The sequence below is a fragment of the Corvus moneduloides genome, chromosome 3 (assembly GCF_009650955.1).
Source record: "Corvus moneduloides isolate bCorMon1 chromosome 3, bCorMon1.pri, whole genome shotgun sequence".
Taxonomy (NCBI): domain Eukaryota; kingdom Metazoa; phylum Chordata; class Aves; order Passeriformes; family Corvidae; genus Corvus; species Corvus moneduloides.
In genome coordinates, this window is record NC_045478.1 from 63,802,596 (window position 1) to 63,829,150 (window position 26,555).

The 26,555-nt window shown below is 39.3% G+C and overlaps 1 protein-coding gene across 11 annotated transcripts in view; it reads left to right on the forward strand.

The window, feature by feature from the left end:
- ARID1B (AT-rich interaction domain 1B) overlaps window positions 1-26,555 on the forward strand; it is a 329,572-nt gene that overhangs the window by 182,822 nt on the left and 120,195 nt on the right. For 7 of the 11 annotated variants that reach the window (XM_032101926.1, XM_032101923.1, XM_032101928.1 and 4 more), the window contains exon 6: window positions 1,797-1,838. The exons of the other annotated variants lie outside the window; for them this stretch is intronic. In XM_032101926.1, the coding sequence (XP_031957817.1) occupies window positions 1,797-1,838 (42 nt within the window). The remainder of the gene's footprint in view (window positions 1-1,796; window positions 1,839-26,555) is intronic. 11 annotated transcript variants of the gene reach the window in all.

Sequence of the window (26,555 nt, forward strand, 5' to 3'; positions counted from 1 at the left end):
GGTAGTGGAATGACTTTTTTCAGAAGCCACCTGAGCATCTGAGTAGGGCACTGTATTGTGACAAGCAGTCATACAGTTATTTCCAATCCGATAGCTGATTATTCTTTTTGGCCCTGGGCAAGTCACTTAACCCTCTGTCTGTTTCTTCATCTGTAAAATATATTATGGATATTTATCAGTCTCACCAGGACTGATTGTTTAATATTTATAAAGTGCCTAAAGGATTAGAAGCTTAATATAAGGAGCTAATACATATCATATCATTTTAGATTGATTTTATTTACTTGGATTTTTTTTTCCTACCTCCAATTGAATGAGATGCTATTTTGTAGCCTCTTACTGCCATTCCTAACTAGCTGGACAGGTCACAATTGGGTAACTCCAAGGTTCATTTTCTTAATTTATTCTTAGTTCCTATAAATGCTTTATCTCCCTCCCGCTTTTTTTTTTCCTCCCTTTTTTAATTTAGAGATGAAGAAATACCATATGTTGCTAGATCATGACATAAATATATTTAAGTGCTGGCATCATTGCTAGTTTATCAGCCTTTCCATTATAAACCCTCTTGTTCAGGGGTTTATAACTCTGGCATTATAACATGCCTCAGGCTGAAACTTCACATTCATTTTTTCCCTCTTGATTTGCTTTAAATCCTTCACTCTTCTTAAGTTAAACTGGAGATTAGATACATTAGTTATAGTTATACTAGTTGTATAAATAATAATGCAGCAGTAGGCATTTTAAATAGGATGTAAATCAGAGAAATAGAGAATTTCCTAGTTGTTAAACTGTGAGCCTGAGACTAGAGATCTGAGATTCTTTTTATGAGTGTGTCCCTGGCTTGGCACATGACTACTAAAAAATTATTTAACCTCTTTCTGCCTTACTCTTCTCTCTCTATATTGGGATGATGACATTTCTGACTTCACTGGTGTATTGGGAAGCTTAATTAATTAGAATTCATAAAAGCACTGAGATTCTCAGGTGAAAGGTGCTGAAGTGTGAAGTATTTTTAAGGAGTCTAATGAAAAATCGGTGTGCCTGCTTTCCTACGTCTGTTCCTGTTGTCACAGATTAGTGCATATCAACTCTAGAGCTGTGCAGTGTGTGGCAACCAGCAAGGGGTTTGGTCTGGAGCACAACTTGATGACCTGGCAGCTTGCTTTTCTCAGACTTTCAAACATTCACTGTATCTCTCAGCCAGCTGATCTCAGCCTTTGCCTGGGGAGCTTGTGTTCCCTGAATTCTACAGTTTTCAAACAATTCTCTAGCTCAAGACAAGACAGGAGCCTGCAACCAAGACCTTGGCTGCAGAGTTTCCCCTTATTGCTGTTCCACTTGGTGCTGGTGCAGAAGTACCCAGCCTGCTTAGAGGGTAACCAGAGGGGAAGAGTTCAGGTGTTTCCAGCTTTTTTTTTTTACAGGGATGGACCATGGCAGATCATTCTAGTTGTGCTCAGGCAGCTTTTTGGTGTAGTCAGAACTCTTTATGGAGAAAAATGTTCCAGCTGTAGTACAGTAAATTCTGGGACACTGACAGGTACTCTTTATGTCATTCAGGTGGAGAAACCTTGTTTGTGTCATGAGGGATGCTCTCCGAGTTTCCTCACTTGAGGATTTCTGTTGTCAGCTGATAGTTTTGCACATCCTATCATATGTAGGTTTCCTAGGGTTGATCCAGACTGGCACCTTCATTTACAGATCTCTTCTTTGCCTGGAGTGTGGTGCTGTGCTCAGGAGAGAGAGGTTCTTGGTGGTGGCTAAATTTGAAATTATCTTTCTCCTTATAATTTCAGGTTGAAGTCTTGGCCTCCGAGGATGCTACATTTGGACACAAGGTGTGTAGTTTGGTGCAGTTTTGTTATATAGGTCCCAACAATATGAATTGTTGGATGTGATGCCACAGAAAATGACAATTTTCAACCTGAGAATTGAGGATCCTGTGACTTGCATCCATCAATTCAGAAACTTTCCCTTACGTGTGGTAATCTGAGAGTGGCACACAGGCTGTCTTAATCCTGTTCTTGGTATAAAACCTGTGAGCAAGTTTTACTTGTGGAAACCCATGTGGAGACATGGAAGGTCAGCTTAGCAGTAGTTCTTAAGATTGGACTTGCCCAAAAGCTGAATTTGTTCTTGTTCCATAGATTTGCAACTCAGAAATTGTACTTGTCTGCTTGGCAGTCTGCTGAGTTTGTTCAGGCCCTTTTTGACAAAGCATCTCAAGTAGAAAGTAGTTCACTGAACAGCTGCATCACCCTGTGTTCAACTGTAGATCAGTGTGTGATGGGCAGTACTGTGTGTTGGAGAGATGACTTCAGACCTGCCCAGCTACATGGATGGACTGTGTCCTACGTAGTGCTCAAGTTTCTTTGGCCAGTGAGCATTATAGTGATGACCACTGTTTTACCTGAGCACTAATACCAGATGATTTTAATCAGGGCAGACTGTGTTTAGGCTTTATCTAGTTAGTCAGGAAGAGAGTGGATGGGGAAGGGAAAAAGGAGATTGTAGGCACAGTAGGCTAAATCATGACAGTGAAGAGTTTCCTGCTGCTGGAGGTCCATATGCTGTGATGCTTCTGCAGGTGAAAAAAATAGCAGTGCTATTACTATTAAGGTAAAAAAGAAAAGCAAGAAAATACTGAATAAGTTCTCCAGGTTTATTTGGAATACAATAAACAAAATTACCAGCAGAAAAAAAAAGCTTTAAAAGTACCTAAATATTCATGATGCCAGAATTTACGTTGTGTCTGTATTGTACATTTTTATGTTGATATGTGATAAAGTGATTTCAATAAATTATTAAAAAACAAACAGAGCTACTCCGGTATTATTTGAAGTATATAACATATGGTAGTCTTCAGTATTTTCTGATTTTTATTTAATACCCAGCAAGCATACAAAATATTCATTGAATATTTAATAAACCTTGAGGGTCAGCTCTTGTGAACTCATCTCCATAATCCTTCAGACTAGGTGGGTAAATAGAAATAGTACTGATGATTATTGTTGCCAGTTTCTCTTAGAGCTAAAGCACTGTGGAGGAGGCTTCTAAGTTTTTTTCATGGCTAGATTTGCAAGGTGTTTTTATGTCTTGTCATCCTGATGGACATCCTTTGAAACTCCTTTTTACTACAAAAACTTTTAAAAGTTTTCTGTTGCTAAGCTTCAGTTTTACAAAACTGAATCTGTACTGTTGCCAACTCTGAACGTCATTGTCCAGAGTCCCAAATATCTTTTTTCCTAAGATTCGTCTTCAAACCATCAGGATCTTTTAAACTCTCTTGTAATAGTAGCTTTATGTTATATAGTAAACTCTGTATGTGTAGGAATGTCATGTACTTTTTATCAATCAAAAAGAAAGCTAAATATATCATCCAAAACTTGTTAACCCCAGAATTTATTTTTGCTGTCTATTTAGACATGCTGCGAAAGCACTTTCTTGCCTTCTCTCCCTTAAGATATGCTTTCTTTACTGTCTGTCTCAATGACAAATAAAGGCTAGAGTCTCTGTTACGTTAACAGATGAGTTGGTATGCGAACAAAGAATGTGTATAAGCAAAACTTTTCAAATGAAAAATGTTTAATTTTATAGATTAGATCATAAGTTGAATACCAGATAACACATTTGAGAAAGATGTAACATTAAAAATTTGCACCATGCAGTGCTTTCCTTGGTACCTGCTTTTAGCCTGAATTTTCCTCCAGGGCTATTGTAGAGTGTTGGAGGGAACTTTTTTGGGTTTGGGTGTAGCATATGTCTCAGCTTGGAACATTGTAGGGCCCCGCTGTATGCAAGAGCAGAAGCTTAATTTGCTGCAGGGGATGACTCTTCTTTTGACTGCATCCATTCTACCTATCCTTAGATGCCACTTAGTTTTAGGCTGTTGACAGGCTGTGTTGCCTGTAGATACATACAAGAATACTGTCTTTTTAAAAAGAGTATTTGTAGACTACTGAAAGAATGTACAATGTCATTTGTTGTTCTTAAATTCTCGATGATTTCAGTCTCATGGTAAATATGCATACTGGCAGCAAATGGGGCTGTTTCCTAGGAAAAGGTTCTGAATGAGATGTCAGAATATTGTTCAGCTTCACTGTAGTTATCATTGGCAAAGTGAAGATCTGGCTGATGTACTCTGCCCCTTGAATGGTTGAGTCTTGGATGATGATGATCATCATCTTCATAAGTGTGTGTAGAAATCAGGTACAGGATGCTTTTTATCAAGTTACGCATATTGATTTAGTCAAAATAATTCTTATTTTAGAAAATAAAATGAAAACAAATGAAATCGTGTCAAACTGTCAAAATACCCAGGGAAAAAGCACCTTGAAGTACCAAATCCTATCTTTACTCCTTAAGCATGGAACAGGTGCAAATTGCAAACCATTAATAGTAATCCTTAAAATTGTTTCCTCCGCCTCAGCTTTCTAATAAGTAAACAGTCTTCCCCAAACAAATGTAGGACATAAGGTATTTGTTGGAGTAAAAATGATATTTTAATATGAACTTTTTTATTTTCATTTTGTGCATATGTGAGACCAGTACTGTTTAAAAGGCCATAAAAATCTAAGCATGTTTTCAATCGGTTTAAATAAAAGTTGTCATTTGATAAGTATAAATATGTACAGATTTGATTGCATTGCTGTCCAAACCTTTCTTTTGGTTGAATAGAAGGAAGCAAACCCATTTAGCTTTCTGTGCAACTAATTTTACAGAAGGAGGAAGCTGTTGGTGTGCTGTAACAGCTTTTTCAAAGATGGTACACATGGTGTTCAATTTAATTTACACATGCATTTGTGTGTGTGCTTGAATGCATGTTTGTTTTTGAAGAAAAACCTTCCAGCTTTCGACTGGCTCTTTTGTTCCAATATTTTAGAAGTGTTATATGCATGGTTATGTATGGAGAGACGTAGGGGAAATGACCACGCAGCAAATCATGAACAGCTGATGGGTGATCTGGGACAGGCTTAACAGTTATGCCTGGTTTGTTCAAATTCTGCTGAGGATAGACTTACATATATAGTAAGTTCCTTCAAAGCCTTAGTTGCCAAGAAGCTAACATAGAGTAAGAGTGAATAGATGGAGTGATATCTGCTCGAGTCTGTAGTCAACACACAGGAATGTATTTCAAAGCTGGAAACTCTTTAAGTCCCATTAATCTTACTACAGCTTAATGATGATGTGTAAAATACTAACAGTACCAATTTATTTTGTGTTTATTTTAGCTGAGTAGGAAGTTATATTTTAGCAGATGGGACCACTGTTTGCAGATGGCAGAGAAAATAGGAGGAATACAAAGATGTGAAAAAGAAGGAGAAAGTGGGGAAAAAAAAAAAAGGTGCCCAGGGCAGAAGTAAAAGGTAAAAGGTTTAACCATTTTGAATGATGCTGATTTAAAGACTAAAGCAATGAACAAATAAAAATAAGAGTGTGTGAGTTTTTAAATCCTCCTAAAAGATTCAGATGCTCAATTTCCATTAGAACCTTTTAATCCCTGAGGTAGAATTGAAAATCTTAGTCTGAAAGGTTGGTTATTATGTAAAGATTTAACCCACATTTTATTGTTGTAGGAGCTGCACATTGGCATCAGTTGGAATTATGGTGTCAAATGCAGTAGCACATGCTTCACAGAGGCTGCAAATGGTGTCTGGCCCTATCTAGACAACAGGATGCCTGATTTTTTAAATATTTGTGCTCAGTTTGCTCTCCTTTCCCTCCTTTTCCCTAAGGGTTTTACTGTCAGCATCTACCTGACCCAAATAACGTCAGGTAGAGGAGGCTTTATTTGGTTAAGCCTGGTGAGATCACCTCGTGCATGTGTCCCAACCTGTCTATGGACCTGTGGTGTGCCATAAGCCGCGTTTGCAGCGCCGGCTGCAGAGCCCGCCCTCCGCAGCTAATGCCGAGGTGCAGTGATCCCAGCTTAGTGCTGCATTAATATAAATAAGTTTGTTAATGGCAGTCTACCAGCTACATGTTAGAAGGCTCACAAGTTTGTGCAACAGGAAAAGAGACACTTATGTTCCCACAGTGGGGGAGCTCCATCAAGAACAGGACTCTCTTATTTGGTAGTGAGCTTTAATCCTTCCATTGTGTGTCATTTTAAGCTGTGTTGTGATGTAATTGGCTTAATCATTACTATTATGTTGCTTTGCACAAGTTAAGATTGTAATTTGACATATGGAAATAAATGGCAACTGGATTAGTGATTTGCAGGTGTCATTTAAAAACGGGGCAGGGAAGAAAGCCTTTCATATTTTGAAAGTGGCGTGTTTGCTAATGTACAGAGGCAGAATTAACCACACAACTGCATCTCACGCTGTTTTGAAGTAGGAGCGAGCTTCATCTGTTCTTTTCTGGGACTATGTGCTGCTGGGGTTGAGGAAAAAGAATCTCATTCCCGATGGATATGTTCACTGTAGGAGTGATTTTATGTTTCCTTTGCGGAAGACAAATACAGGAGCAAAGCTTTCTCTTTGATCAAGAAATCAGCATAATGGAGATACAGCTCTATTAAAGAAATACGGCGAGGGTGGTATTTCTGATGTGGATGTGTCTGTGTGGTGGAGCTTCCAGCATTGTTCATGGAACTAGCTGTATTTATGTTTTATGACACAACATAAAGTGATGACCTTGTCTCCATAATTTAGTAACTCTGGAAGTTGTTTAGAGAGTCTGTTCCTAAGTCTTTTAAAGTATGTGCTGATGGATTGCATTTTTTAAATGCTCTTTCTCTGATACAGGATATATGTTTTTAAGAATCAAATGTGCTCAGACTAAAACATTTTTCCTCCCAAACATACTACTTTTACTTTATTTTATTAAGGTGGTTTTTTTGGTTGCTTTGGTGGGAGAGCGCTGGGCAGAGTGGGGAGGCTCATGCTTTTGGGGGAGGGGTTTTGCTTTCCTCCACCTTGTAGATGATGCATTATTGCAACAATCATCACATCATGGTGCATCTTCTGTATTCTACTTATTTTCATATCCCAGATAGCAGAAGTTCAAATCCCAAGGGTAAATTGAGCTACACAGTGTAGCTATGTGTCACCTTTCTGGTTTGAAGCATAGGACATCAAAGGGAATACATTTGGTGGCTGCCTGTGAGTTACGACTGTGCAAACCTAGAAGGAAGCTGTTGTTCTTGCAATATCTGTAGCAGAACCCTTGAGCTATGAGATGGAGATGGCATGAGATAAAATTGAGAAACATGTTCTCAAGAGACGTTTTTCTTTCTCTCTTTTTTTTTTTTTAATGTATTAGCTTGATTGCAATAAAATAGTACTTCTTGGAAAGAATAAGAAAATTAACCACTGAAAGTGAAGAAAAAGTAGACATAAAAAACTGTTCTCTTTTAATGCTCACCTTGTTTAAGACAGCTTTCTTTTGTTGAAGACTGTAAGCAGCCTTTGCTCCTGCCATCTGGTGGTTACTAATAAAAGCTGCATCTTCAAAGCCAAATTAAATTGTTTTAAAGCCAATTAATCCTTTTCAGAAGAGAATGTTTTCAAGGGTCAGAATTATCTCTGTCTTGATGTGTTGACACTTGGATTGTCTGTGTGTGCTTAGTTTATGGGGAAATATAGAGAAATGAGTCCTCATTTACATCTGTCTTTGCACTGTTGACTTAGGTAGGAACCTGGGAGTTGTAAATAAGTTTTTGGATTTGTTTTAGCTTAGAAAAGATAGTTATTCATATTAACCTCCAGTAAATTCTGTTTTGCTACTCATAGGAGAGTTAGGATTGTATGTTTCCCCAGTTCTGTTGTTCATTTCTTTGTGGACTTGTTTCACCAGAGGTGTTCAGATGACTAAAAGGATTTTCCAACCTTTTTTCTTTGACTCATAGTTAAAGTTGTGTTTAGGGGTTGCTGACGTCTCTTGAGTGCCCTCTGTGCTGGGTGTTTTCTAAGGGCAGAGAATGGCATTAAAGCATGGACCACGGTGCTCTTTTCATTTTCTTAGGGACCCCTTACAGATGTATCGAAGTGTTTTGAAGTACTTATGATTAAGTAGCAGCAACTTGAACAGGCTTCTTCCTGAGTAACCTGTGCATATCATTGCTATGCTATTTGGGACAGTCCAAGAAAACACAAAACTGAGAATTTGCGATCATGTTTTAGAAATTTCATCTGCATAATCAATAGCTCTTAATGTCCTGTAAGTTTAGTCTCAATAAATACATCTGTGGTTTGTGGGTTTTTTTCCCCAGTTAGTTGTATAGGAATTAAGAGGCACACCAAGAGATTTACGGCCATAAGCTCATCTCTGTCCATCGTAGAGTCCTAATTGTGGTCCAGCTTTGTCCTGAGTGCTGCAAGCAGTAGAAGAGTGCATCTAACCACCTTGAGTGTGGAGGGTGCGTCCAAAAAGCACCCACTTGAGGTGTCCCACTACTCACAACTTTGTCCTGCTTCCCACGTGGAGAGGATTTTAAAGCTCTCTGGGAGAATGGAAAAAAGTGCAGGCCTCCTGGAGGTCATGATGCCTCCTTGTGCAGTGAAGGTGGGTCTGGACAATTCCATAACAATCTTGCGTAAAAGAAAAGACAAGATGATCCATAGAATAGGAGAAAAGAAAGATATGTTAGCTGAGAAGCCCCACTTGTCAGAAAGTCATGATCGGCTGGATAAAAATAAGAGTTGGTTCTCTCCTCCTTGTGCCCTGTGCCCACACTGCTGTAGTCTCAGGAAAGACAAGACAAGGTGAGGTTTTTGGAAGGACCTGTCTCCTGTGGCAGTGTCCCTGTGCGTATACAGCATGTCAGGCTTTCTTGGATATTTCCTTTTTGCTTCTCTTGCCAGTGATCCAAACTAGCCATAAATACATGTTTAATGTTCCTTTTCACCATGAAGCATCTCATGGTGCTTGCAGAATAAATACTGATGGCCTCAGGGTTACGCTTAGGCAGTTTACATGGGTATGTGGTAGCATTTATTTTTCAAAGTTCCCAAGCACTCTGTGGCAAGCTGGAGTGAGCACAGATGGTAAACCTGCCCTCCTCAGAACCCTTGGACATCGTTGGCCTGTGGTTTGCCCAGTGCCCTGCAACCAGCTGGGATTAGTGCTAAGAAAACATAAACTGCTCTCTTTTTTTCTACATCATCTCTACTTTTGGACATACATAAATGTGATGAACAGCCTCGCTCTCCAGCACTGCATGGTTTAGGTTATCAAGGTGTCGATGGGGCCACATTTTGGGTTTTGATACAGATTTAAAGCTCCCACTGCCTTCCTGGGAGTACCAGTGTGGAGTTTTCAGAAGATGTGTATGCAATTCATGGCAACTGTTAGGTAGTTGCTAAAATAATGTCTGTAAGTAAGAATCGTGGAATGGTTCAGGTTGGAAGGAGCTTTAAAGGTCACCTAGTTCCAATCCTCCTGTCATGGACAGGAACACCTTTCAGCTACATCAGGTTGCTCAGAGCTCCATCCAAGCTGGCCTTGAACACCTCCAGGAACAGGGCATCTTTCTGGGCAACTTGTTGCAGTGCCTCACCACCTTCCCAGTAAAGGCTTGGCAACTAGTTTTGCTTTTCTGATTGATGACTATCCCTCATTGTGCAGTCCTATGCCCATTTAGATTGCCACTATGTTAAAATGAGCTGCTGCAACATTGAACCATCGAGCTTTTGTGGTGGCACCAGCAGCAGCAACTGCAGCAGCAATCCATACTACCCCCTGCTGCTTTTATGAAGAGTCCGTCTGTAGTATGGTCTTCCCTTTCCTAACTCCATAGAAATTCCAGAAGAGTGCAAAATTTGGTGCTGCTTTCACAGTGGGAAAATGCATCACCTCAAGGGTTTGAACCCACCATTTAACACCAGTCACTACATTGCAGTGACTTAAGTTACTACCAGAAAAAAAGAATTTATTTTCTCAGTCTTCCTTCTGTTGCTCATTAAATTTTAACTGGTGGGCGCACTCAGGCAGCCTGAGTCTGGTGTGCCTGAGCTGTCTGGCTGGGTGTGCTGCTCAGCATCCTCCCTTGCTCAGCTGCCTCCTGTTGACATGTAAACGGGGGTGATGCTTGCCTGATCAGGCGGGTCCTTTACAGTTCCATGTGGTCCCTTTGATTTACACTGCCGGTTTGAACTTGGAGGGAGTATCAGATTTACCAAGAAGTCATCTAACAATCGGAACACAAAGTTTGCTTGTAAATACCTGCACATTTTAAATAAATGTTGAGGCAGGTGGTCTCTTTCTTTTAGGGGTGGGAAGAGGGCAGTTCAGAATATTTGCAAATAGTTTGCTGTTCCTCCTTGATGAAGTGAACAGGTTAGACCAGATTTCTTTTTCTTCTGTAAATTCTACCTAATTGTACAACTAGTGGGACCAGAACTGTGCCCTGCAGCAACCAATCCCACCTTGCTACAGAAAGCATGCTCCCATTCAGATTGGGACTTAAAAAACAACAACAAAACCCCCACAGATACTTATTTTTTTATAAAACTACTGTTAATGTGTTTGCCTTTTCTTTATACCATACTTTTTTAACAGCATGAAATACACATATAGAAAAATATTCAGATTTCTGCTGTGTGGCTGCTTCCCCTGATTTCAGAATTGGCTTGTTAAAACTAGTGCTAGGTGTGAAGAATAGGAATTGCAGAGAGGACCGTGAGAATGTTGTTGGGTAGACAGATGTGATTTCAGTTTTCATTTCCCCTGGTTTTTTTCCTGAGACAAGGTCAGGTGTGTATCATCATTCAGAGCTGTGCTTTGCTGGAAAAAGTGCTGTTGACATGTTGCAGATTTCAAGAGGAAAAAACAATGACAATAGTGCAGAATCTAGGGCTTTTTACCGAACATATATTTTTTTTTACAGAAGACATCATTTTCTAACTTTGAAGCTTCAATTATTTCAGTTTGCTTTTTAAGGATTTCTTCTTGTTGAGACAGGGTTTTCTAGTGAATTGGGATATTGATGGATAATTTTATGAGATTAGAATGACACTGGGAAATCTTGTTTTTCAAGGTCATTCCTTTGATTTTCTTGGTGAACACTTAATTATACAGGGTCTTAATATTTCCTTGTACAGAAGGATCAAGATTACAGATTGTTTTGGCATGATTTTCATACTGTTGCAATGCTTTACATTGTTTTATACTATACAGATGTAAGCTATTGTGACACATTCCTAGTGTAACAATCATTCTGTGTGTTTTATGATTTCAGTACTAAATCCTTGCTCCTACATGAAATAGACAACAGATGAATTTGCAGTCTCTTTATTAAAACTTGCCTTACCATTTTAATTTGAACCAAAATAAGTATTATTTGTACAGTTCAATTTAACATGACTGACTGTTTTCGTTCCATCATCCAGTTCACTCCCCACTTATCAAGATCTGTTTGAATCTCCCTGAGCCTCCTGCTAAACTTGCTCCCAGTGTTATTCCTTGTGTCCATACTGATGTACCAATTACCTTGTACCTGTAATCTATATCTAGGGTGGTTTTACAACTTCAGTCCTTGTGCAAGGGCTGTGCTCCAGTGGAGGGATGTATGCCTTAAAATCATCTGTGGGAAAAGCAGTTAGAATACATGCTAATTTAAAAATTATTAAATGTATTTTAAGAAATGAGTTAACTGCTGTTTATGAAGGAAATCAATGAAGTGAATCATGTAGAACTGGTTTTTGTTGCATCAAAGTAACTTATACCATTATAGCACATATGATTCTGCAAAAGCTTTACAGTAATTTACGTATGGCTCTTTCTATGTTTATTAACTTGTAGTTTTTTTAGCTGTGGTGCATGCAGAATGCTGCCAAGGCCAAAGTTGTTAAGCTTCCCCAAGTAGTACTGAGGGAAGGTATTACGTTAGGTAAAGCATTGGGGTTTTCTATTTAAGTAACCTCTTTTTTTTTTTTTTTTTTTTTTTTTTTTTACCAGCAGTATTGCGGAAAAGGATCTTGAAGGGGAAATTGAGGGATGCTGGGTTTGGAAACAGCATGGAATTAAGGAAGTAGGATTAGAACTGCTGTCTTTGGTGGAACAAATGTTGAAGATGATCACAATACTCTTAGGATCCTGTGTGTTGCCTGGCTTAGTTATAGAGAGGTTTGAAAAGTGAGAAGGAGAAGTTCAAACTTGATACAGTGAGCAAGGGAAAGCTAATGGAGCACATTAAAAATGCAAGCTGACCTAGATATACTGTTGAATGGTGCCATGTGGTGTGCAGCTTTATATGGCAGGCTGCAGCGCCTTGTTGACCAGAATAACAGCTAAAAAAGCTGGTGATAATACTGCATTGTTTACAAGTTCAAAGAGAAGATAGAACAATTGGGCTGTCCTCTTCTATTTTATAGGTGACCTCAAGAAAAACAACACTTTTTCAACATAAAAGCAGCTATTGATTTCTGTTGAATGTATACAATATTTGTTTTTTTAAAAAACTACAGAAATCACTCTTGAGGAATGGTCAAGGTGCATGCTCCATTGCCATAAGCGTGTCCGCTTTCTGCTCTCTTCCGTTAAAGCTGCATGTACACAGAAGACTGCAAGAGGGAAGAAAAGTTAATACTATGTTAAGAGCTAGTTGATCAGAGCTAAGTTCTTTCTCTCTGGAGTATGATGATATTCATCATATGGAAAAGGGTGGCAGAATCCAGCCATTGATTTTATGGTTCTTAACTTCCAGATTAACTTTGAAGAAGTGTTTTAAGAGGTGTGAAAGTATCAGAAAATGTTAATATAATATTATTTTTCAGATAATATTAGGATAACTTCTAGCTACTGTTTGAAACTTGATGGTAAGTTATTCATTTTAGTACTGAGACAATTTCAACTTGGAATTACTATCTTATTTATAAATACCAAGAAAAGCTTACAGAGGAAATGTTAACATCCCCCTCCACCTATCTCCCGCCCCATCCCCCTGCCTTGCATCTGCCTTAGCTCTTCTTGAACTGTGTAAATGCAGGCATATATGATTGGAAAATTATATATTTTTGTAGGACTAGGTGGTTTGAAATTGATTTTTTTTTTTCCTAGGGCTGTATGTTATAATGCATTTTGAGTTGGTAGAATAAGAATAAAAAAGGCTTGCATGTACCTGTGATGCATTTGATTCCTCCCTGCAGTGACTCATTGTGGATCTCTTACAGCTAAGTGCTTGTTCCTTGTGATCAGAGGAAAATGCTACACACCTTCTGCTTCGTGCCTATTAAATTCAAGTTTCTATTGTAGGCAGCATTACACAGCTATCTTTGAGAATTAAAGGGGAAAAAATATCAAGAACAGTAAGTGAAGTGAAAATTCAAAAAGCCACTTTGTTCCCCCTCAGCCCTAATTCTGGTTTTTAATGCATTTCTGTTCTCATGCTTGGTTCTTCCAAATTTACAAATTTTTATTTTATTCGGAGCCCCAGCCTTTGGTACCTTGTTGAAATTAATGACCATAATGGCAAATGCCCTTTTCTGTCTCCTGTAACCTAAGTGATGGATACCATCCTTTTTAATCCTGTTATGTTAAAGATAATGTACGGTTCCTTTATCTGGACCGGTATTTTGAGTTGAAGAAGGGATTGTTTTCTCCAATTTTGTTGTCGTTTTTCCCCCTCACCTTTTCCATTCCCTGAGGGACTGGTCTGGAGAACAAAGTGTCCGTGTTCCTAGGAACAGAAATAGATTGTTCCATTCATAATTTAGTGATCTATTTCTGTTCGGCAAAGTTAAGCACATGCTTAACTTCAGGTCTGTGATTAAATCTCACTGACTCCAGTATGACTTAAATGCTTTGCAAAACTGTGACTTTTATTCCTATTTCACCATCACATCATTCCTTCTGTCTCATTGCTCTTTTTTTTCTTTTTTTTTCCCTCTCTCCTCTGCCATGCTGCAAGTTGACTGTGCTTAGTGTCAGCAGTTTATGTTCTGCATGTTTAATGAAGGCCACGGCTCAGTTCAGCATAGCCCTTCCCCTTACGCAAACAGAATTTTGATAAATGAGATTTCCTCGTGTGGAGAGCCAAGAAGGGGCTTTGACAGGAAAAGGCAGGGCATGAAATCAGCAAGTGTCAGGGTGTGCAAATCATAGGCGTTTTAAACCAAAAACAAAATAAAGAAGTTGTTGTGACTAACTGTCTTCAAAGTGTGTAGCTTCCTGTGAAGCACAGAAAGGATTTAACAATACACCAGCAAAACAAAAGTAGATTTGGAAAGCAGTAATCTGAACCGTGTTCCTACCTACCTTTTTGCTCTGTATTCCCTGTGCCTACCACCTCAATTGTCAAAGTATGCTGTATAAGCAATTGGATTACAATAATCATTGCTGAGTTTAGCACATGGAAATGTGTTTCAGTTGTGGTTTATATCCCGCGTTGATCCAAACCATGAAAAAAATCTATTTTATGCCCACTCAGGTTATTGGCTGCAATAGAGTGAACTAGTTGTAGATAAAAAGAAAGTGCCAGCAGATACTGAAAGAAATCTTTTCAACTAAGGTGCATTTCTATGATCCTTCCTCCTTTCTCGTTTATGTGTTCATTTTTCTGATACTGCTCACTGCATTCTACCCTCCCACTTCTATCCCGCTCTTCCAGTCTTTCTCCTTCATGCAGATTTAGCTTGTTCAGTGACCGGTTTCCTATTCAGACTATATTGCTGTGTAATTTAAAAAAAATGGTTTTGTGTGCTAGCATGTGCCAATGAGGTATTGGATTGTTGAAATAACATCAAATTCTTCACTGAAGATTATAATCTGACATAAACTATTCAAGGGCAGAAATGGATCTTCCATACCTAAAACTGGAGCTATTTTATTACCTTAACTAAGATTTCATGGAAGTTTCTGCAGCTGTAGTGGATTAGCAATGAGTTGTTTTTATTGGAGAGATGAAGAGAAAGGACAGTTGGGATGGTTATAATAGTTAATAAATAACACAGTTAATTACTCTGCTGGCTCTCCACTATGTTCAGGCCTTAATTTAAATCAATTTGTGCTTGCTTCTATTAAAATATTCAAAACTGTATTTTTATACATGCACATGGAAATATAAAATATATATATACACAAAGCTGTGTATTTATATATGTAAAATTTTATTTCTTATGTATCTATGTTTAGTTACATAGGCTTTTTTCTCTTTTTTTGGCAGGATTTTTGCATGGCCTGAAAAGAGATAATTGCTGATTGTGTAATTTTTTCATAAGTTGGTTCATACCATACCTGGGCACTAAATCTTCCTGTAATGTCTGCAAAGAGTTTGTCAGGATTTTCTGCTCACCTCCAATTGCTCTCCTTCCCTCCTGTCAGCCAAGTGCTGATGGGGCCCCTCCACAGTTGGGAGAAGCTTGTTGTTACTGCAGCACTCCTCCCTGGCAGAAAACCAGTACCAACCCCAGGTACTCCAGCTCCTTCTAGGCCATCACTTTTTGTATTTCATTTTTGTGCCAAAATGGCAGTCACAAGTTTGAAGTCAAAATACAGGAGCGGTGTGGATCACATTATCGTCAGGCATGTGCACACACACACATTGTGGCACAGGCCCAGGTGCTGGTAGTGATGTGCAGAACTATTTGGTTTATAAATCACTTATTTCACCACTCTTGCATTGGCTTTACACAGGAATCAGCATTATTTGAAGTAACCAGTGGGCTCTCAGGGTTTGTTTCAGACACCTTTTTCTCACAGCAAGTGAGAGTTGGGCTAAAAATAGTCTTAGATAGGACTGTGCAGAGAAGTAAGTTGGTATTCCATGGCCAAGAAGGACAGCAGTGTGCGGCAGATTCCTCTCTGACTTCAGAGGGATTGAGCTAGGACTTGAAGATGCACTAAAATGGTTCCTTCTTAGGAAGGAATGTGTGCCCTTGTTTGTCTGGGCTGTGCTCATAGTGTTTTGGGATTACTGGAGAGAAGCTGTTCATGGGTAATGTGCTATGATCGTATCACCATCAGATTTGAAATACAAGGTCTTAGTTAAACAAAGAAAACCAGTGTTAAAAGGTAAAAAGAGAGCTATGTCCTTTCCACATTCAAGAATTAAATTCTGTTTATTTTGCCTTAAGTTGTAGGGCGTTGGATAAAGACTGGTTACATATTTTTAATCCCTCATCACTAAATCCCCCAGTAAGTGAAGCCAAAGTAGTTTGGGGGTTTTTTCTCACTGCTGCTTATTTCTTTCAGACCAGGCAGAATGAAGTCTTCAGTCTAGAATAGAAATGTTACAGAAGTATGTAATAAATTCTTTCTGCAGTAATTTCTAAAATATTGGATTATCTTGTGAAATAATTAAAAGTAATTAAAAACAACAGCTTATATGGCAGCACCTGGTTCTTTTTTTTCCTGCTGCAGCGATTGCCACAGTTTCTTCTTGTTGATCTTTACTGTGAATATACATTTTGCCAAAGAGCTAAAATTTGGAGTTAGTTTATGATATTTTACAGTGATTTAAAGTAATTATACTATGACAGTGTAATTTGGAGATTGCATTCCATGCATACCCTTTCATCGTGTTTTGGCAAAGATCATCCTTCTGCTAAATCTGATAAAATATACATTTCAAATCCCAAATGCGCACACACATAAAAAACAACCATATTGAGAATGCCTGTCACTTCATGGTATTGGCTGGGACATCAGTGCCTTACCTTTACAACCCCACAATGCAAATTGTGCTTGTGCTAAACTGCAGCAGTAACCTCACTCCTGGAGGAGCGCTGGCCTGGCCAGTCGTACCCAGCGCTCCATGGGCTGGGTGCCACAGCTCTGTCAAGGCTGGGCTGCCACTCTGGGCAGGATACTCCTGCTTAACATTAAATATTTCAAGAGCCCTCAATTGGAGAGCTTTTCAAAACGCAGAGTTGTGTGGAGCCTGAAGTCTACCCAGAGCTAGTGGCTGTGGTGTACAAAATCTGAAATGAACTTCCAGTGAGGTCCAGATGATTGCTTTGCTTCAGCAGAGGAGAAGGGTTTGCCTTCTCACTTTGCTACTGGCACATCTTTAAGGTATGGGGGGGAAAAAAAGGCCTGTCAGGACCGGATAGATTTCCAGATCTTTCTCTGGTTAGAATTGTCTCTTCTTATTTTAGTCTTGCACTTCCAATTTTGCCCTGCAAAGTTATTTGAGTTCAGCATGTTCTAATTTAAAAGTGAAAGATGGTTTTTGCTACACTCAAGTACATGCGACCACTGCACTGTGGTCTCCTTGCATACCTCAGCAGGCCTGGAATGTCTCACTCCAGGGCTTGCTTCCCTCAAGGTTCATCTCTCTATGTTTTGATAAAGAGATGAAAGATGCAGAAAAGGGCTGGCGTTGAATGGAAGTTCATAGTCTTGATCTTTGATTTATCCCCTTATCTAGATGTAGAATATCTTACACTTAAATATTTTAGTAACTTGGGGGAAAGAACTGTGAAGTAATACGTTTTTCTAAATTTAATTTTCAAAATGCCAACAAGCTCAGTACATTCTGGGACATGTAACCTCAAAGCACAGAGAGTCTGAGTGAGCCACTCGACTATGTAAATTGATCAAACACCAGTCGGTAGATTGAAGTGTACATATTTGCATATGTACACTTGTATATGACACTTGGTCTAGAAGAGAGTGGATTTCCTTTGCTGGAAAGATGTTCAATAAAAGTGAATATGACCATTTTGACATCTAGGCTAATCAGTTTAAGAGCAGCTTGCCTTGTTTCTATAATTGGTTTTGCCCCCTTGTCATTTTAATATTAAAAAAAAAATTAGGCAAGAGGCCCCAAATAACAAGAAATAAGGCTCAAATGCAATGTTATCTGTTATTATTTCAAAGTCCCTACTGCACAGTAAAGTTTGTGCTAGGAGGTGTAAGCGGAAAAGCTAGCTTCGGTTTCTGTCAATTTTGAGATTTCTTTATACGTTCACTCTGAGTTTCGTGTGCTCACTGAGAACATCTTGCAAAAGGCTGATGTAGATATGCAGTTCTGACTGCATATCTGTAGAGCGGTATGTGCTCAATTGGAAGTAATAAAATCAAAGATTTTCAATACCTTGGGTCCATTTTGTGCATACTAGCAGCATGGATAGTAGTAATAGTAAACTCTTTGGTGAAAATAAAATAAGCCTGAGATTGTCACTGTAGGTTGCTCACAGCTCTGCTTGTTGCTTATGTGTCACTGCTGAGCTATAAGAAAGAGCATAATAAATTTAGGAGGAGTGTTGCGGGTGCCAGTCTTCGGTTTCAAAAGGGCTGCGCAAACGTCTGGTGCTCAGCTCCTCCGTCCCAGAGGTGGCATCTGCCATAGCTGAGCAAAGGGGAAACATTCCCTTTTTCAAGTCATTGTGTAACAATGGAAAAACAGTTTTATAAAGTGAATTTTGAAAGTTAGTTAGGCATTGAATTATTCAAAATTGTAATATAATATTTCTGAATTTCAAAATGCTTTATAATAATTCATATTTATGTTTCTGTGGTGAATTGCGATGAAGGAATTATTTGTAAAGGGATTGCAAATGGTTTCTTTTCTTACATACGTATGATCTTGCAAATCAGAAAGGAAGCAATATTTTAAAACAGAAGTTGTTTTAAAGTGCATCTACGTTAGCATTTTTATTCTGTAGTTGGATCTCGTCATTCCAGACTTAAAAAGGCTTTTTAACTAATACCTGGAACCAGTCTGTGAGGAAATTGTGAGATAGATGATGTGATGAGCATATGTCTAATTCCAAAATACTGTTTGGACATTATCCAGGTTTTGGAATATTTTTCAGGGAGAGAGTCATAAGCAGTTTTAATAATTAATTTAGAAAAATCACTTTTTGCAATCATTTTCTGAATGCAGTTATTTTATTAATTTGTCTCATTTCTTTAACATTGTTTATAGAAGAAAACCATGACATTTTACTAACCTGTCTTTAAGATGATGGAAGTTATTTAATAATGTGAGTTTGAAAGTCCTAGATAACCAAAGATTATATCATTTCCTTGATATCATACATATACTAAGAAATGTAATAAGCACATGTGCCTGCTTTCATTCATGCATATATAGCAAGGGAATGAGAATAGCTATGCATAGAACTGATTGCTTCCCATATATTTAGACTTAATTTTTGCGATAAAGGAGCTCTAATCCCATTTTTGAGACCATGTATGTTTTTCTTACAATCCTCCAAGCAGTAACTAAAATGCAGAGTATTATACTCTGTAATAAGAACTCAACTGTATTTTCTCTTGAATAGAAAATGCTTTTCCTTTGGAGACACTTGTATCCCCATGGCATAGGTGTGGTTATGCTAAAAGATCTCTGGAAAAATGAGGCATCGTTCCTGTTAATGGTAGAATCCAGGTAGTGTAGGAAGTCTTTTACATTAAAAGAGGTTCCTAACTTTCCTCTCAGATTTAAGGATTTTGTGGCTGGAACATAATGCATAATTTCCTCACTATGCCCCCACCCCCTGGGAAGGAAGAGGGAAGGCATTTATCCTCTCAGCTTTGTCTTGGTACTCCTGTTTCACTCCGGAGAAGTAGTGACTGAGTGTTGCTACAACATTACATCTGTGCAATTTATCAAAGCTTATGGGATTTTTACTTGGGTTACAGAAGGCTCATTAGTCGTCAAGTCAATTGAACATAGGTCATAATTATTACTCTATTAGAGAGTTCTTGAAAGAGATAAATAAGTGTTAGGGCTGTGAGATCTATTGGAACAAAAGTATTTTAATAAAAATGTCAGTATTTTAACATCCTTCAAAATCCACAAAACAAACGTGAACCTGACTTTCAAATAAATTATAGTACTGCACTGATGATGAAAGCTCAGTGATAAAGGGATACTGCTGCCTAATTTTTGAAACATAAACCAGTGCAGTTGTAAAGGAAGGGACTGTATATCTGTCTGTTTCTCTAGGACTGTCCTTAGTGCAAACATGAAGAGTTTGCATCCAGGAGAGAGTTCCTGTGTGACTAAACTTTGCAAATCTACACATTTTCGACAGTCCCAGTTTAAAGAGTAGTAGCTTATGGTTCCCTACTAGCCGCTTACTCCAGAGAATACATCTTCCCTTCAATTCTTGGATTTATTTTACATGCTTTTTCTGCAGACCATTCTTTTGAATTCAGACACCTTGATAGTGTCCACTGTGAGTAATGTTCAGAGAAACAAAGACTAACTTACAGAATTCTCCATCATCACTGTAGAGTTGAGGTTGGTGTTAAATCCATGCTTCCCCTGCACCGACCTCCTCTGCTGTTTCTCTGACTACCTTGTATAGTTTATGTTTCTCTGTCTTTACAGTTTTGCAGACAGGCATTGTCCAGGACTATGAGAATTGTGTTTCGTAATGAGCAAGGCGGCTGCAGCATGTCACATTTGCACTTTCTAAACATCAACACAAATTCCCTTGCTTGGGTAGAAATTTGCATGCAGCTTGGAGGCATTAAAATACTGCATCTATAGGAACTCTTAGTGGAACTTGATCCATTTGTTGCTTACAGAATCTTGATCATGGATGAAAGGAAATAATGCTCCCGAATTTCGGTTCCAAGTAATATAGATTTAAAATGGTTTTTTTTAAGCCGTTATTTTGTTCCAGGTGTTAGTGGAGGAGTTTTTATACATGTTCTCCTTCCATCTGAGATTCTGGAACCTTTTCTTAAAAGCTGATGTTTGCAGAGCCTTTCATATTTCCTGTGAAATTACGTATTAGCACATAATTTTGGATGTTATTATTAGATGAATTCTGCTTTTCTCAAAAATATGAACTCCAGTATGTGTCTGGGTGTGCCATCAAGGAGGCAATATTCAAAACTTAGGCCAAGGTTTTGACATTACTGTGTGATGAGTGTGCTTTATATTTGCTTCCCTGGAACAACTGAGAGCGGTCCTGGTACAACATAATGTTGTAGAATTTGAGCTGTGTGATTTTAAGGATCATCTCTGCATTCTTTAGATTAGGTGTCTATCAGGAGGTGCTTTGACAGATGATACTGCAGAAGGTGTTAACTATTCCTCGCTACTTACCGGAAGCTACAAACCTCATAACACATACAGGTATGTTTGCAGTAGTCCAGAGCGTCATAGTTTAAACCATGGGACTCAGTTTGAGTTTCAATATCTGGGTGCAAGTTTACATTCTCTTATAATGATTTTTCTGTAAAAGCAGCAAAGCAGTGAGGTAGACAGATAGAAGAGCCCTAACCTTCATAGTTCAACCCTAACAGTTTGTTAGGACTTGTAGTTATAGGACATGGGGGAATGGCTTCAAACTGACAAAGACGAGATTCAGATTTGATGTTAGGAAGAAATTTGTACTGTGAGGTGTTGAGGCACTGGAACAGGTTGCCCAGAGCAGCTGTGGATTCCCCATCTCTGGAAGTGTTCAAAGCCAGGTTGGATTGGGCTTCAAGTAACCTGGTGTAGTGGAAGGTGTCCCTGTCCATGGCATGGGGGCTGGAACTAGTTGATCTCTAAGGTCCCTTCCAACACAAACCATTCTATGATTCTAACCTGCCCCAGCAAATAGAAATAGTTGAAATAGAACTGTAGAAACCTTTGCCCCTGGAGGTGAAACAAATTGTTAACAAGGTTGTTTGCACTTCAAAATTTGTCACCAGTTCCTGGGAAGGCTTTGTATTACAGGCTGCCAAATCCTTCAGCTTTTGGCTTTGCCAGATGCATCTGTTGAGAAATTAGGGAGACTTGTGTACTTCTGCAAAATTGGATTTGGTCTTAGCCTGCTTCTTCACAGAGAAGTTGTTAATTTCGTAAAACTGGATGCTGGTGTTCGGGAAAAGAAAAAGATAAAACGGAAGAAGAAAAGCAGAGCAGATACATTTCTTAGAGCAGGGCGATGTGAAGGGCAGCATCTGTGCATCTTGTTCGGGGACACGCGCTATGCCTTTAGATTGCAGGAATGAAGAAACCTCAATAGCTCTTGAACACTTCTTATGAGCAGTAAATGCAGTGCAGAAAGAAAAGCAATGTCTGTCGGGTTTTATAAAGGTTCCTGTAGCAGCATTTAACTTAGTGGTTTTTTCAACATAACCTGTTATGACCTAGCTGACCAGCCTTCATTCACTCAGCTGGGGTTTTTACAGAGCAGGAGTGAAATCAGCAAGTGCAGGAGAGAAATTAAAAGTTTTTTCAAGTCTTTCTATCAGTTGAAAGCCAAGATTTAAAGCCAATTTTTAATGGCTTTTTTTTTCTTGTTGATTGGCTTTGCCCCAAGTCACATCGTATTCAGTGAATTTGTTGAGAGTAACACAGTACCTAACATTATAAAAAGTAATAAATTGGAATTTGGAAAGCCACCTCCATCTACTTGTATGAAGTAAGCAGCTTGAAATGCGATGCAACAGAGTAACACTGGAATTTTTTTAAAACAGTGAAAAAGTTATTTGTATAACTACTCTGTGCCATTTTTTCTTTTAAGCAAAAGTTCAAATGAGAAATGAGTTAGGATGAAAGGTGTTGGAAGGGTACAGGTGGTAGGTCTTTTGTTCTGTGGCTCTTAGCAGAAGAAGCAGGCTTTGGCCCAGTGTTATGATCCAGTTTAAACCCAGAAAAGCAAAGAAGGCTAAGTCTCTGTGCATAAACTGGACAGAACTTAGAAGGTTCAAAATATTCCCAGAAACAAGATTAAAACCAAACAAGGTTGGATGTTGATGCCAAATAATTGATGTATTTTATTTAATAGTAAAAGAGGCAAAGAGAAGGAAGAGAAAAGAAAGAAAGAAATGGAAAAAAGAAGTGCATGGTTGGGGGAACAGGGAGAGGTGACAGGGATTAGGTGGAAGCGTATCACCCATGTGAGGGTCCCAATGATGTCTCGTTGCTCCCCTCCATCTGCTCTGCTGGTGGCGAGGGTCCCCCATCGCCACACGCCACCACACCACGCGCGGAAGAGTACGGAATCCCGTGGATTAATGTACACTGTGGGCCAGGTGGGAACACCCACGTGTCTCCTCTTGCAGGGGCCGGCTTGACACTGTCCCTTGCAACACTGAGGGTCTTGTTGCACCATCTCTGGGGCTCCGGTGCAGGGTCTGGGCACCCCTTTGAGGGGGCCCCTGTGATGGGCCATGTCACCCCCTCCTGCTGTGGATAAGCTTCCACCTCCCAATGAGGACCCCTCAGCTGGGCTCCTCTGCACAGTGGAGGATGGGCAGTCACTGCGCCTCTGACCAGAGGCCTTTCCAAGATACCCAAAGCCTCTCCTCCCCCCACCCTTTGGTGGAGGGTCTGTGCGAGCCTGGCAGCTGATAGCCCTGGGGCTGTGATCTCCACCTTGGAGGTGTTAAGCTTGTGCTCTGTGAATGTCCCCAGCCCTGAGTTGTTACTTTATCTTCATCAGCGAGCGGTGCAAGGCCTCAGTCAGGGCCCATCCAGGGTGCAGTAGTCTTCTCTGCAGCTTTTGTAATACAGTTTTAAAAGTCCTTTCAGAAAATCTTTAAGTCATAGACTATAATATTTCAGTCTCTGACACTCTGTGGTGGCACAGAAGAAAGAAGCAGCACAGAAAGCTGAATAGTTACCACATCTTTGTGAACACTCAGGTCCATTCAGGGGACAGAAACAGATCCTCCACCAACACTTCCACTGTGAAACAGTCTCAAGCCTTACTTTGCCCTTCTCACTTGTGCTGTGGTTGCAGCAGCCTGTGTGTGGAAAATCAGTAGTATAGATCTTATGGAAGACATGGGGGTAAGGAAGGTATTTCTCTTTGTCCTATACACAAGCTTTTATTCTTCCCAGCTTTGTAACAGGGGTTTAATACCAAATTGTTCCCATAGCTGCACTGTATGGAGCAGTGCTGGTACACAGAACTATATAATGAGATGTTACACAAAATGAATTTAATAAAATAGAAAAAAGCCTCCCTATCTTGTTCAGCTCCATTTTGGAAAGCAAGGATGGGAAGATCACCACTGATTAAATGTATCTGGTATTAATCTGCCAATGAAAAAGAAATTATGCTGGGGTAGAAACTTGAAAGCAGTTTAGAGAAAACAAAGGAGCAAAAAGGTTAGGAAGAAGATGAAACATTAAATGCTCTTTTAAAATGATGATGTGTTCTAGCTAAAATAATGTGTAAGCTCTCAAGTATTTAGTACAAGGAAGTAAAGCAACCCCCTCCCTTTAGACTGAAATAGGTATGTAGCCTGCCTAAAGTTTGCTTCCAGAAAGTCTTGATTTTTTGTCATTATGTGCTATTTAACCTTACACTGGTTAAAATTTGTAGTTATGCACACTGCTAACCAAACAGCAGGAATGCACTATGCTAATGGTCTGGTTATATGTCTAACTGCTCTTTTTCTTTAGTAGCATTTCTTTCTGTCTTTGGGACTGAGCTAGAAAATATGCTTAACCCAAGTCTGCTAGCAGTGATGACAACAGCACAAATTTAGTACTTCTCACTTAGAATTTCAAAGATAACTTGGCTGTTAGATTTCAGATTACTTTCTCCCTGTTTGTAATACGTTCGAAAATTTCAACTGTGCTGATGTAATATTGTGGAAAATCTTCTTTTGAATTCAATTTGTATCCTGATTTCCCAGGGCATGATTCATGCCCTCAACTTCCAACTGTTGGGATGATCCCAGACTGCAGAGCTGATGTATTCCTGCCGTGTAGGGTAAGCAGATCCCAGGAGTACACCCAGGCCTGGGATGGTCCCACCACCACCCACAGATAGCTCCTTCATGAGAACATGGCTCTGCATGCTAGAATGGGGAAGTCTCAGAGCAAGCAGCTCACCTGAAGTTAGTCCTGCACCACCAACTTGAGAGCTGTGGGGAGGGCGCACATCCAGGAGCCTGTTAGCCTTAACTTGGCGTAATGGCCATGGCAAAATTCTGTTGATACTCTCATTTGCTCAGATTGAGCACAGGAGACAGCAATGTGATGTTAATTTCTTTTTGTCTCTTTGTTTAGCAAGTGAAACGCTCATTTTATGTTCAAATACATATGTAGGATTTTAATCTTGATGTATTAAGCAGACAACAAATAAAAATTATGCTTTGTGGGCATCTCACTAGTGTTGAAAACCAGAAGGCTAATGTCTGCAGTAAGCAGCACCATCTAAAGCAGTACCTAACTGTGTTAGATCTCATAAATCCTTTATACTTAAAGGAAAAGAAATTCTGCTTGCTCTAACATGAAATATAAAACTTTCTACCTTGAGCAACAAACCCATCTGTCAAAGCTAGTCTATAAAGCAGAGCCCCGCTGGATGATCTGAAGGGCAGAAAACATCTGTGCTGTATTCCAGACTGGCATTTGTTAGCAAAAAGTCTTTGGGTAATATTTGTCAATGCCCTGGTCTTCCTTTAAGAAAACCCAAACGGGTTGCGTGTGTGTGTGCTGAGAAGTTTAGCCCCAACGAACGAGTTTGGAAAAGCAGAAGGATGTGGAGACCTGCCAAGCCTGTTGGCTGGAGTCATGGACAAGAGCAAGGCCTGTCTGAACTGCCACTCAGTTTTTATTCTGCGAGTTTGCAGGGTTGGTGATTAGAGTGGCTTTCGCCCAATTATGCTGTGATTATTCCGCTGCACTGTAATTGACTGGGGAGATATGCTAATACCTGTCATTTGGGATGATAAAAGATGAGCGGAGGACGCAATGCATTATTTAGCTGGCTGTGTGATAGATGAGGGATGCGCAGAGTGCTTTAATTGCTGAGAAGAGAGGTTAAGCTGAACGAACGGATGAATTAGAAATGAGTTTTTTTATGGCTTGTGGAAAAGTGAAATAAAGGGAAATGTGCTTTAAAACTGTAGCAGCAGATAGAAGCAAACATGACAAGATGCGGTCTTTTAGGCAGCTTACTTTCTTAATTTAAATCTATAAGACAAAACACAGTTTAGTGCTCAGTAAATAATAGTAACAATAATGATAAGAAATGCTTGGTGAGTTCATATCCTTAGTAAGAAAATTGTTGTAAAAGGAACTGGTTTTGTTTGAGGCGAAATTTGGTTATTTGGAACCTTTGCAATTTCTGTTGCCATTCAGACCTTTAAAACCTTGTTTCTAAGGGCTGTGGTACCACCGGCGAATAGTGGTTTGTGTGCACAGGTCAGCTATAGATTTACATAAATAGTATCACACACACACATGCCTATGTACACACACACGCAAAATCTCTCAAGTATTTGTGTTATACAGTTAATAGCTGCACAGAGATAGAAGTAAGATAAAATGAATATTCATAACGGTTGGAGGAGTGTACCGATACAATTAGCAAGAGTATACAAATAACTCACAAGTGACAAAGCTCTTACCCTTTGGGTGGGAAGGTCATTAGAAACTGTATCTTCTTTAAAAAAAAAAAAATTAGCTAATGAGAAACAGTGAAGGTGTCCAGTAATTTTCCTGTTGTGTCATTCTTTGCGTTAACACGAGCCTTTTCCTGTGGTTCAGAAAAAAATTGGGAGTCTGTTTCACAAAGATGTCAGAGAGGTTTTTGGAAAGGACTTCAATCTGAAGTTACGAAAATGAGGTATCTGTCTGTGTTACAGCAGAACCTTTATAAAATGGAGGAGATTATCTGTGGTATGGTTGACTTGTCCCCACACCTGTCTAACTGCTGGCAGTCTGCTGCTTGTCCATCGCAGTAAATCTGGGT